Source organism: Molothrus aeneus, chromosome 4 (genome assembly GCF_037042795.1).
Source record: "Molothrus aeneus isolate 106 chromosome 4, BPBGC_Maene_1.0, whole genome shotgun sequence".
Lineage (NCBI taxonomy): Eukaryota > Metazoa > Chordata > Aves > Passeriformes > Icteridae > Molothrus > Molothrus aeneus.
Genome location: NC_089649.1, coordinates 65657510 through 65670034, shown reverse-complemented (window position 1 = coordinate 65670034; position 12525 = coordinate 65657510). Strand labels below are relative to the sequence as shown.

The following is a 12525-nucleotide window of genomic DNA, read 5'->3' as shown; positions in this document are numbered from 1 at the left end:
GCTCCATTTATGGGTTATGCATCAAGGGCGGTTGTCCAGCTTCATGTTTTCATGAGTAATGCACAGTGATGGTTCATCCCACCCAAGGGAGCACGGTGGGAGCTTTGGTGCCTGACTTTCAGACAAATGCAGCCTGTTAGTGGCTGCTGGGCTCAGTTTTTATCATCTCTATCTTCTACCTGGCAGAGAGCTGTTTTCTTCCTCCCTTGCCTTGCCTGATGCACTGACCATCTTTGGCATGACAGCAGCATCTATCTAATTCTTAGAGGCTCATTTGCACAGAGAAGAATTTATAAGTGTTTCTGGTGGGGAAAGGAAAAGCTGGGGAAATGAGAGTCAGAAGGATGGGGAATATATCCCAAAATGCCTGTGGAAGGTCCCTGGTTCATGCAGGTAGGACCAGCCATGTCCTCTTGTAGGAAGGTGGAAATAGCCCTCTGAAGAGAGTCTGCATTTCCTTACAGCAGCACTAAAATATCTCTGCACAGAGGGATCTACCCTGCTTCTGGAAGTTCTGGATCCTAATGTGGTGCAGGTTGTAGATGATTATTTGGGAGCCCTAAAACTGCTTGAAGGCAGTGGGAACCAAGACACGCATGACTTCCTTGAACTCTCTCTTAATTTGTAAAGTGGAGTCCCAACCCTGCTGTAATAGATAGGGTTACAGGAGACCATTAAAAGGTCCCTCCTGGTGAACCTGATGCCCTGGTGCTGCTGCTGGAAATGATAAACCTCTGCATTCAGGTTGGATGGTATGCCATGCCCTGAGTCTATGTGCCTATGCATGGGAGCTGGTGAGTCCTGCTAATTTAGGGATTGTTTTCCAAGTCTGTTTTCTATAACCCTATAGACTTAGTACAAATAAAGAACTGACTAAGTTTCCTGTGAGAAGCGCAGAACAAACGCAAAGGGTGGGATTTGAATGCAGAAAGGTGAAAACACAAATGTATACAGAAACAGCAAGTCAAACAAGCTGAAAAAATATTGTAAGGTTGATTTAACAGAGCAGTGAACTCAAAGCTGTCTAATCCCTTTAGCAGCCTTCTTTAAAGAGGAGAAATAAAAAGAATTTTTGACATTACTTTGCCATTTCTCACAACACTTTCTAATAATGCTGAAGGATAAGACTTGAGTTTAGCGCAAGGACAAAGTGTTGCAGCTTTAGTTAGAGGTGTTTTCTAAATAACAAAATCTTAGTTTGTCATTCATGATGTTAAAGTGGATCAGACTTCCTGAAAGGAGATTACTGTTAAATTTCTCCAATTGGGGTACCTGGCACCTAAATCTGGCTTGAGACTCTGAAATAACAAGCTTGGTTTTGAAAGATGCTGAGCCAGGTCAGGCTCTGCATTTAAATCGTTTAAGCACTCTCAGAATCTGGCTATTCATTTTGATGCATAGATATGGATTTCTGGGCTTAATCACCGACCTTTGCATTTCAAATGTTTGACCTTTGTTTTCTTTACTAAGTATGCAGACAGAGTGGCCCCCAAATTATTATTATTTTTCCCTTTTACACAGCTGAAAACGGCCAGCAGAGAAGACTTGAAGTTTTGCATCTTATTACTGAGAAATAGAGATCTTTGAAAATAGCATTTTATGTTACTCAAGGGAAACTTGCAAAAAGGGGAATATTTTCTTCTTTTCATTCACGTGAACATGATCCTTCATATATCTAAAACCCACAATCAGCTGGAAAAAAACCCACCCAAACTACCCTAAAACCTTTGCCCTCTCTTAATCCCTGTACAAGAGGGTTTTTTTTAAGATGTCCTTTTCTCCCCCCTGAAATAAAGGCAATTGATAGGCTTATAAACAAATACCAAACATTAAGTCCTAATCTCCATATAGAGGAGCCTGACCCTTTTTATGGAGAGAGAGGGTAGAGGGAGGAAACGGGGCCAGGAGTTTCAGGTTTAATGCTTATTAAAGTTTTAGTGGGTGGGAAAATGCAATCAATAAATTTTGTTTAATGCCTCAAAACTGGTGTTAGTTTTCACTAGCTACACCGGAGAGTAGTTTTTATTTTGAAACTAGGACACTCGTAGTTGGAATGACAATTAATGTGGAGTGAATATGGTCCCAGTTGGAAGCCGATTTTTTGAATAGCATGAGAACTCCCCCCACCTCCCTGCCTTGGCTCCAGAGTGGGGTAGCTTCCGTTTTTAATTAGCAAACCCGGCAAAATTTAGCTCATTGTGTCTTTCTGATCCTTTGGCCCAGTGGATAGCTTGGGTTTCTCCATCTTGCTATCTTGAGGCTGTTCTTTTTATTTTTTTTCCTTCAGTTTTGGCACGGGAAGGAAAGGGGGGCTTCAGGATACTTAGGATTAAAGTCATTGTTTGGGGGTATTTGCAGCCAGCTGCCTGCATTAAATGAAGATTAGAGGAGTGCACATTAAAAGTGCAAGGGAAATACAGAGGACCTGGGATTTGGGAGCTGCATAGCTGTGAACCGAAGGGGAAAGGTTGGGGCTTTATGGCAAATTTTTTCTGATGCCATGTGATCTTAAAGCCCACTTCAGAAACATCATAAGTAGCTTCCTGGGCAAAACTGGCTTGGGAATTGGAAAGGAAGCAGGAGCATTTGCATCCCATAGAAAGTTCCTCTGAGGTGAACCTAAACTTTTGAACCTGGGAATTTTTATGAAATACCTTATGTATTTCATAAAAATTCATCTGCACGAGCACTTGAGAGGTGGTGAAATTTGGATAGAACTGACCAAGTAGCTGAAAACCCACCCTGGGGGTCAAAGCTCCAGCATTAATGAACATTTGAAGGATTTTTAGGAAGGAAATGAGAGTATAGAGAAAGAACCCAGGAAAAAAATAACCAGAAGAATCATTCAGCAGCATTATAAGAAAGTTTAAAAATATTTCCAAAGATACATCTGCTCTCCTTTTGCTGTGCTTTGTGCAGCAGTCATTTGTGTAAGCTGTGTCCTTGTAGCAAACTCTGCTAATTCCTTGGCGCGTGTCACCTACAAAATCCTTTGAGGTACCCTGGAGTAGGAGGGGTGCTGTGGTGCACTGATGCTGAAGAGCACAGGTTTGACCAGGACCTCCACAGTTTGGCAGGACCAAGTTCTGCTCCAGTGGAGTTTGGGGCAAGCTTTGCCCAGTCAGTTGGGATGCTGGGAAGGCTCGTTCTGTGCCTCAGTTTACACAGCTGCTGCCACTGGGTTTGAAAGGGCTCGTGGTAGTTGCTTGCTTGCTGCAGTGATGAAGGGTTTTTGGACTTCCTCAGGCATGTAGAGCAGAAATGTAAAACATCAGCTGCTTTGTGGTGGGATCTGTCTGTCAACATCAAGCTGGGATGCCCCTGCTGTGCTGAGCAAAAGCTGAGGCCAAGTTGGCCACTGCTCTTCAGAGGCAGCAAGAGGCAAGACACCAAAAGGATGAAAACACAGTCTCTTGTGCTCCCCAAGGATCAGCCCAGGGAGTTCCATCACTGCCTGGAGCAGGGAGCAGTGTGGGCTGGCCACGTTTGGCACCAGGCTTGGTGAGGTGGTCTGTGTCACCTGTGGCATGCAGCTGCAAGGGTGTGCTCATCATGGGATGCAGCTGCAAGGGTGTGCTCATCATGGGATGCAGCTGCAAGGGTGGGCTCATGGTGGCATGCAGCTGCAAGGGTGTGTGCTCATGGTGGCATGCAGCTGCAAGGGTGTGCTCATCGTGCCAGGCTGGGGCTGGTGTCACCTCACCATGAGCACAGGCTGCTGAGAATTGCTGCAGCTCATTGCTGCCCTCCTGGAGGAAAGCACAGGGACTTTGGCACCTGGGAGAGCTGGAGCCATCTGCATGGGCATCCTTGAGCAGGAGCTCTCACAGCCTGGGCACTCAGCATGCCCATGCTGCCTCCCAATCTGCTGCTCCCTGTCTTTGGGGACCGTTCATGAAGTGGAGACATTTCATATCAGTTCTTTTATTTCTCTAAAACAAGTTCCATTCTAAGTTCAAAAAGTTCAGTGCAGAACTCTGAGCTGACTAGATACATACAAGGGGTGTTTGCTTCCCTGTTTTCAGTGGGGAACAGAGTGTTTGCTTGTACCATCTGGCCAGATTTTAGGGAAAACTCCCCATCACTGCTTGTTCTTTTAAGCCAGCAATCCCCAGCTGAAGGCTTGGGATCAGTTCTGGGCTCTCAGCAGCAACCAAAGCTTTGTGCCTCTTGGAGGGGTTTGCATTCCCATCTTTTTAGGTGTAGCCAGGAGACCCCTTTGATTTGCTCTCTGGTGGGTTTTTTTTCTGTCCTCCTCAGGGCTTCCAAGTGTCGGAGGGAAATCTTCCTGGCCAAAGTGTTTTTGTAACTGTTTTAGCTTTGTGACAATTTATTTCTTTAAACTCTCTGTGCCTGAATTGGGTGACCTATGAAAACAGTCCATTAAAAGGAGGATACTGTAGAGTCCTGATGAATCCTGTTTTCTACTTGGCCGATGGAACAGAAAGCTAATTGCCAGTAGTAAATCCATTCAAAGGAGAGCTGGAGGGAGGGAGAAAAGCTAATATTCCTCCTTGAATGCCATTTAATCTCTGAAACCTTTCATGCAGATGTAAATTAGGATTTGCACAACAGAGTCAACAGTTGCTCCCTAGATAAGGCAGATTTGCAACATCTGCTTTTTCCATTTTGGAAGCTCTTCCAAAGTCGGGGATAGCCAAGCTAAACAGTAGAGATTTTTTTAATTCCTTTCCATAATCTCTTGTTTATAAAGAAAGCTGCATATGACAGAACTAAACCTAGTTATTGTTTTGCTAATTCTCTAGGAAAAAGGTTTGCCTTTTTCCTAAAACAGATCTAAGAAAACCCCCATAGGGTTTTAACACAGTGCAGTTACTTGTTAATGTCTTTGAAAGAAATGTCTGGTAACAAATGCATAGGCCACTGCAGTGAAAATACAGTATAAACAGTCTACTTTGCAGCATTATTATTATTATTATTATTATTATTATTATTATTATTATTATTATTATTATTATTATTATTATTATTATTATTATTATTATTATTATTACAGCTGTTTTAAGCTTTTCCAGGAGAACTGCCTCCTCCCAAACACATGCAATATAGGAAAGATTAAGTGGTACCTTTGAGTGATCTGGTCTAGGGGAAGATGTCCTTGCCCATGGCAGGGATGTTGGAATGAGCTCATGTTTAAGATCCCTTCCAACACAAACCATTCTGTGGTTCTATGATTCTGTGAAATAATGGAGGCAAACCTTTTCCAGATATGATTATCCAAAGACATATTTTTATATCACAGTTTAGACTTCTACAGATACAGATATTTTATTTTTGCAGTATTTTATTTCTGGGTGTGAGCCCCACTGAGCAGGGGAGATAACCCAGCAAAAACACTTTGGGAGGTGATACTGCTTCAGCAAAGCATCCTGTGCTGCTGTGATTGCCAGAGCAAGCCCATTCTTCCCAGGATGGCTGCAGCCTGGCACTGGGAACTGTGGTGCAAGAGGGGTCTTGACCCCACAAGGGGAGAGGAACTGGGGAAGAGAAAAAAACAGAAGGTTTTCTATAATACTTTTTATTTTATAAATAATGGAAAAATAGGTACACAAAATACTTTATATAATATCATGCATGTATTTGATATATTTGCTGTGCCAGGCTGGTGAGGTGCCTTTTGGGGTGACAGGGCCATAGCCACAAAGGGTAGATGTTCCACCTCTGGCACATCACATCTGTGCAGAAAGGAGGGGAAGCTGTGCCCTGCATAAAGCACTGCCAAATATATATATAAATATAAATCAATATAAAACATATAAAATATATTTATGTAGAAAAACATATATAAATGTAAAATATATATAAAATATATTTTTATAAATATAAAAAAATATATGTATATGTATGTATGGCATGGTTCCTGTGGGGAGGTGACACTGATGCCACTTGTCACTTTTCCTGGCTGCTTTTTAGATTTAGACAGATCTTAAATGAACAGTATTTGGCAAGGAAAGTATTTTATTTCCCTTCTGGGAAGTTTGCTTTTCCCAGTGCAGAAGTCCCAAGGTGAGGTAGGGAAGTGACTCCATCCCAAGAACAGACACACAGGTATTGTGGAAAACACCTGAATATTACTCAGTGGGTGAATAATATACTCAGTTAACACAGGTAGGACACTTATTTAGGATCAACCAGGGCTAAATAGACAGGACACAGTGCTGGTCAGAGTCTGGAGATAGTGTACATGCTCTTTGCCACCATGGCTATGTTCATCCCCCTAGGGCTGGAGGTTTTCCTCCACCTCCAGCAATTATCCACCAGCTATCCCAGCTGGCTGGGACCATGATCCCCTTGGGAATGGGATAACAAACTCAACAGGAGAAAGCTCTGGCATGGCTGTTGCTCTGTGATCCTATAATGTATCCTGTCACAGTGGATTTGGTGCATCAAAATACATAGAACAAGAAACTATTTCAGATTAACCTGATGAGAGAAATGCGTGGAGCGCTGCTGTCTCTGTGCTTGTTAACGTGCCAGATACAGCTTGTCCAGCTTGAAAAGGGAAAAATATGATCTGCTTAGTGCTGAGCCTTAGTCCATTCCAGCACTGGGCTGTGGAGCAGTCCTCGAGAGTCTCTGGGTGGGTTGCTGGGGCTCAGGGTGGGGTGAGGAATCCCTGCTGGTGGTACAGAAGGTTGTGTGCCTCAAGTGCTCGGTGGGGCAGTCCCAGTGTAGCCTGAGCTGTGGTGGATGCTCCCCTGCTGCAGGATCTCCACTGAGGGAAAAGGATGATGGTGATGGGGAATGCACATACCCCACCAGAGCAGACTCCTGAACACTTCAGTGCTTGAAAAAGTAGGGCTGTGGGAAGTCATTCCCAGGGAAAAATTAAAGGTGAAGAGAAAGAGATTTTCTGGAGCCAGAACCCAGCGCCCTGTGAGGTGACATGGGACCATGGGGCTCCCTCACTGTGAGCCTTTGCTGCCCAGCAGCAGTCCTCAGCAGCATGTGGAAATAGTCCCTGGCACCCAGGAGGGCATCAGGCTTGGATTTTCTGGGGGCCATAAGCAGCCCAGGAGTAGCCCACCACCCTCCACCTCCTCCTCATCCTTTTGTGCCTGAATAAAAAATAACTTGGGAGCTGCATGCGTTAAAACCAAAATAAAACATTTCCAGGCTCAGCCAGAAACAAGTATTGATGTCTGAGAGGAGCAGACAGCTGATGGAAATACTGACACACTTAAGTACTTGGAGCTGTGAACCACACAGAAAGTGAATTATTGCTGGGATGAGCCAAGCAGCCATGGAGATGAAGTATCTTATCCTTATAAGTGAATACATACAAAAGCATTTCAGCATTGCTGGGCCAACTGCTCCTCATTGTGGAAGGTGTTTCCAGCCAGTTGCTGCCTTTTTGCTCCTCTGAACAGCTTAAAAATGGTCTCTTTCTCTGTTGTGTGTTTGTTATGAGCAGTGATGATGCTGCAAGTGCTGATCTTCATCAGATGCATCTCTTAGTGGTTCTCAAGTCATTACTGCTTTGGCTAAACTAATAATTTGTTGAGTTTTAGTCATACCTTGGGAGCCCACAACCCAGATTTCCTCTTTCTCTCAAAGAACCTGTTAAAGCTGCAAATGTGTTAATCCCTGCTCTGCTGGCAAGTGTCAGAGTGGGCTCCTGTAGCCCCTACATGGGTTAACTCCCTGGTAATTTATACTTGTGTGTCATGGTTTAATCCTGTCTGGGAACTCAGCCCCTCACTGCAGCTTGCTCACCCCAACTCAGAGGATGGAGGAGAGAATTGGAAGAGTAAAAGTGAGAAAACCACCCATAAGGGTGGTGATAAAGACAGTGTAATAAGAGAAGCAAGGGCTGTACACATAAGCAAAGCAGAACAAGGAATTAGTTCACCACTTCCCCAGGCAGGTGTTCAGCCCTCCCCAGGACAGCCAGGCTTCCTCATAGGGTGACTGAGAAAGACAAATGCCACCACCCCAAAAAATTCCCCTTCCTCCTTCTTCCCCCAGCTTTATTGCTGAGCATGGTGTCATGTGGCCTGGAATATCCCTTCAGTCAGCTGGGCTCAGCTGTCCTGGCTGTGTCCTCTCCCATTTTTTTATAGCTGGAGAGTTGGCTTCAGAGGGGGGAGCTTCATGTCTCCTCCATGTCTTGGTGTCTCAGGTTGAAAAGGTGTTGGAAACACCAGGCACATGCAGCTGGAGGGCAGGAAGGAGGTGCTGGACTCTGGCCACCCTGTGGGAGATGTGAGCTTTGCCTCCCTGCTTTGAAGTCCTGCTGTTTCAAGCATGGAAATGAAACTGTCTCTGCTTTCAGATTTATCTTTGTACTTGAAAGCTATATAAGGAGCGAGAGTAAAAATTGGTTCTCCAAGGTCACGGTTGGCAAAGTGCTTAAAAGCATTTGAGCGCCCATTTAAATACTTGGTGGAGATCTCTCGTTTGGGTCCTGTTTATTTTTTAAGCCATAAGTATATAAACAAAAGTTTGGAAAACAGTTAACAGAAGTGAGATTATGACCATTTGTAGTGTTCTCCTTTTAATTCATTGCTACATCTACCCCAAGATTATTCCCAGTCAGAACAAATGAAGTCACCAGAACCAAACTTTGCATCACAACATCTGCTGGGGAGATTAAAGGTAGAGATGCCAAAATCAAGTTGTCAGAAACAAGAGGTGCTGCTTCATCCCACAGAAGACGCTTGAGACCCCAGTCCATCTGCTGAGTCTTACTTTCCTCTTCATTCCAGCGTTCCCTGTATACGTTTTATAAAAATTCTTTGTTTCTTTGTCATTAACCCAGGTTCATTATGATTTTTGAAAAAGAGTTATTTCCTTTTAAACAGCTAACCAGTACAGTTTGGGCTGTGCTTAGTCTGGGCTTGTTCCTGTTCAGCAGGTTTATAATACAAAAGCCAAAATATACAAGGCTTGATCGTCTGGCAAACAGCTTTGGTAGAACTGTGTTTTGAGTGGAGGAGTTGTGCAGTTCTGTGGGGTTTGTTTTCCAGTAGATGAAATTAGTAAGAGGTTCCATCAAAGTTAGACCAGTGCTCAATCTTGCAAGTGCAAAGCTGTCCACAGGGCTTTTTAATGTGAAGCCAAGGTTGATACAGTGAAAAAAGTCCTCATAGTCTAGAAGAAGGAAGAAAAAACTTGAACATTTAAACCAGAATATTTCTTGACCGTATTTTTCCCAGAGATATATCCCAGTTGGAAATAGACCATGGGTGAACACTCAAATGTAGCAATCAGTGCTGGTCTGATGGCAAGGAGATTCTGCATGGAGCTCAGTCTTCTTCTTTTGATTTACTAAAAGTGTATGCTTTCAGGGAAAAATTTTATTAAAAGGGAAAAAAACCCAATGCCCTAAACCTCTGACTGCATGAACACCACAACATTCTGGCCAAACCATAAAATATTTGGGTTGGAATTGGTGCCATGGTATGAGGAAAGGTTTTTTGTAATCCCAGTGAGTGTGGGCTTTGCCTCCTGCGAGACAATACCTCCCATGAAATACCACATTTTCAGGCTCTCAGAATCCTTTCTTTCTACCCAGCAAGGCTATTGACTACAGCATTTTTATTTTTTAAATCTTTACCTTTATACAAGAATAAAAACACACATGGCAAGAAGAGAAAAGCAAAACATTTTTCTCTTATAGCCTGCTCCAGCTCTTTCACCTCAAGGCAGAAGAGCAGCCTGGAGCCAGTGCTACATCCTCAGGTATTTGAAGCTGCTCTACTTGCACTGGTTTCACAGTGAAGTCATAATATATGAAGTTATCTTTGGTTCTGCACTTTTGCTGCACACAGAATAACTTCAGCAGGAAGCTAGTGATGGTTTCATTTATTTTAGCAATTCCAGCCTTTATCTTCTGTCCAGCTTTCCATCTGTTTTCTTCAGCCCACAGACATTGCCTTTGGGTCACCCAGAGTCACATAAGAAATTTGGTTTATCCCCAGTTCTGCTCCTTTCTGTCCTTGCTGGGTCTCATAGGGTTTGTGGGCAGGCTCACAGCAGTAGACAAAAGGAAGTCTGGAGACTGAGCTGTGAACTTGCCAGCGCACACTTATTTGTGCCAGATCACCCCCTCACCTGCAGCACTGGGTGTTGCAATGACCCTTCTAGAGGTCTGTGGTGTTTGTTGGGATGCACCTGGTGGCGTGGATGTGTTTTGGTTGCTACAGGATCAAAGCCATCCTTGTAGATCAGACCTGACTGTCTTTGCACAGCTACCTGCCTGTGGCAGGCAAGGGGAAGGTCTGGGCACATGGAAGCATCAGTAGAGCAAATACAAGATAGGTTTCTTTTCTAAACACTCTTCTATCTCTGCTCTTATTTATTCATCTCCATTTCTTTCTCCCTTTGCAGAATACTTGAGGAGCGAGACCGCCTTTCTGGAAGAGTTGGTGTTTGGAAATGGAGATACCATTGAACTTTCCTGCAACACCCAAGGCTCTTCTGTGTCTGTTTTCTGGTTTAAAGATGGTATTGGAATTGCACCTACCAACAGGACTCATATTGGACAAAAACTGTTGAAGATAATCAATGTGTCATATGATGACTCGGGGCTGTACAGTTGCAAGCCAAGGCATTCCAACGAGGTTCTGGGAAACTTTACAGTCAGAGTTACAGGTATGTACAGAAATGCAGCTGTTTCAGTGATTTTCTATCCTTTTTATTTTTTTTTTTAATTTCTGCCCTTTCACATGTTCAGCACAACTGGTGGTTTGTGGTGTTTGTCTTTCCTTGGAAAGTCTGTACCTCCCTGGTAGCTCCTGACAATGATTAGACTGGCAAAACAAACCAATTGAAGAATGCTTGCGTCCCCATACCAAATGCTGAACCTTGATGTTAGTACTGAGAGAGACTTAGAAAGGATGCTGGTCAGATTAAACCTCAGATCCCCCTTAACACTCAGATAGATGCAATGCTACATGTGGCTTTAAAGTTTTTTGTGAGTGAGTGAACTGTGGCTCACAGAGGTTAAATGATTTCTATGTTATGTGACAAATCAGTGGCAAAGTTGCACATAAGAGCTGGAAGTTCCTGAAGACTGTTTCTCTGTTGTAGCTGGTAAATCTCTGCCCTCCATCACCGGCATCACAAATTGCTAGCTTGTGTTAGAGGTAGCTTATCTGTAAACTGTGTTTATCCAAAATATGTGCTTCATCAAAGTTACTTACTGGGATTCATACATTGCAAACAAGTGGTGTTAGCAAAGCACATGCTGGCATTTGCTTGGCCATATTTTTTGTGATGAGGACGATAGAACAGAACAGCTACAAGCTGTTCAAGCCTGGATCACTAAACACAGAGTGCCAGAAAAATCTGTTGTTTCCAGATAGCTAACCACCAACACAAAGGTCATTTTCATGATTTCAGGCTGGTGCATTGGTAGGTGGATCACTGTGAGCAGATAGAAACTCCCCTGATCACAGGTTAAAAGCCTGAATTTTCGGGAGAATTAGCCCCTTTGAAAACTTCCATTTGCCCTTAAACTATTGGAGCTCTTTCAAGAATCCTTGAATAGTAGGTCCTTTCTCCAAAAGTTGAGTTCCCTCAAAAAGTAAGAGTCTCTGTCTGAAAACCAAACACAGAGATGTTTGTGATTGTGAATCACATCCACTCCATAGAGAGCTTTCTTGTGCAATAGAATTTTGTGTGAGAGAAAACCATCATGAGAATAAAAGCTCATTTCACCAAGCCTTCAGCAACATCTGCTTTTTATTGAGCGTTACTGGAGATTGCCGTGAATGCTTCAAGGTCATATCAATTAAATGGTTAAAGAAGTATTTGGCCCTTGAAAGGCTTTCTTTAACTAGGTACGATTATTGGAGCTATCCAGCAAACTGCAGGTTGTTAGAAATGTTACTCTCTCTTTTTTTCCTAAGTGACATGAAAATGCTTTTGAGTTCAAGGGGCAGCAGGGATGCAGGAGAGGGCAGCTGGTTACATGCTCAAATGAAACAGCTGCCAGCCCCAAAAGTTTGTAAAGTGAGAAATTGTTTTTAAAAGTGGAAGGACTGATAATCCTCTGCTTTTAAAAAAGTTTAAGCCCCTGTATTTTTCCTCTTCACTAATAATAGCTAATAACAGCTTAAGAACTAGCAAGTAACCTGAACCTGCTTTCTGACAACATTATGAGTCTTTGATTCTATTAGCCCACTGTCATTACCACCAAAGTGCTGGTAATGTGGGAGCCCCTTTTTAGCTGTCAGCAGCACTTGTTTTAAACTTTGAAGCTCTGCTTTATGTGGCAATAGTGGCGCCTCTCATATACTCAGATATTTCTTCATAATTAGTATTGATTGCTCAGTGTGGCACTGCAGAGATGAGATTGTGATCAGAGATTTGTGGTTTGTGTCCCCAGTTCTTGAAGGTAATGCCAGCAATTAGCTCAGGTATCTGGTCAGGTGTTCGTGTGGATATCTGATGTTTGGGGCTGGAGTTATTCTCTGCATTAAACTGGTTTAAAGCTGTACTAACAGACTGGAATTGCTCTGATCTCTGTTCTTAAGTGAGCAAAGCTAGGCTAGGTGT

The 12525-nt window shown here is 43.3% G+C and overlaps 1 protein-coding gene across 3 annotated transcripts in view; it reads left to right on the top strand.

Moving 5' to 3' along the window:
* Positions 1 to 12525, top strand: part of FGFR3 (fibroblast growth factor receptor 3) — a 55209-nt gene that overhangs the window by 10593 nt on the left and 32091 nt on the right. For all 3 annotated transcript variants that reach the window (XM_066548731.1, XM_066548730.1, XM_066548728.1), the window contains exon 2: positions 10354 to 10617. In XM_066548731.1, coding sequence (XP_066404828.1) covers positions 10354 to 10617 — 264 coding nt within the window. The remainder of the gene's footprint in view (positions 1 to 10353; positions 10618 to 12525) is intronic.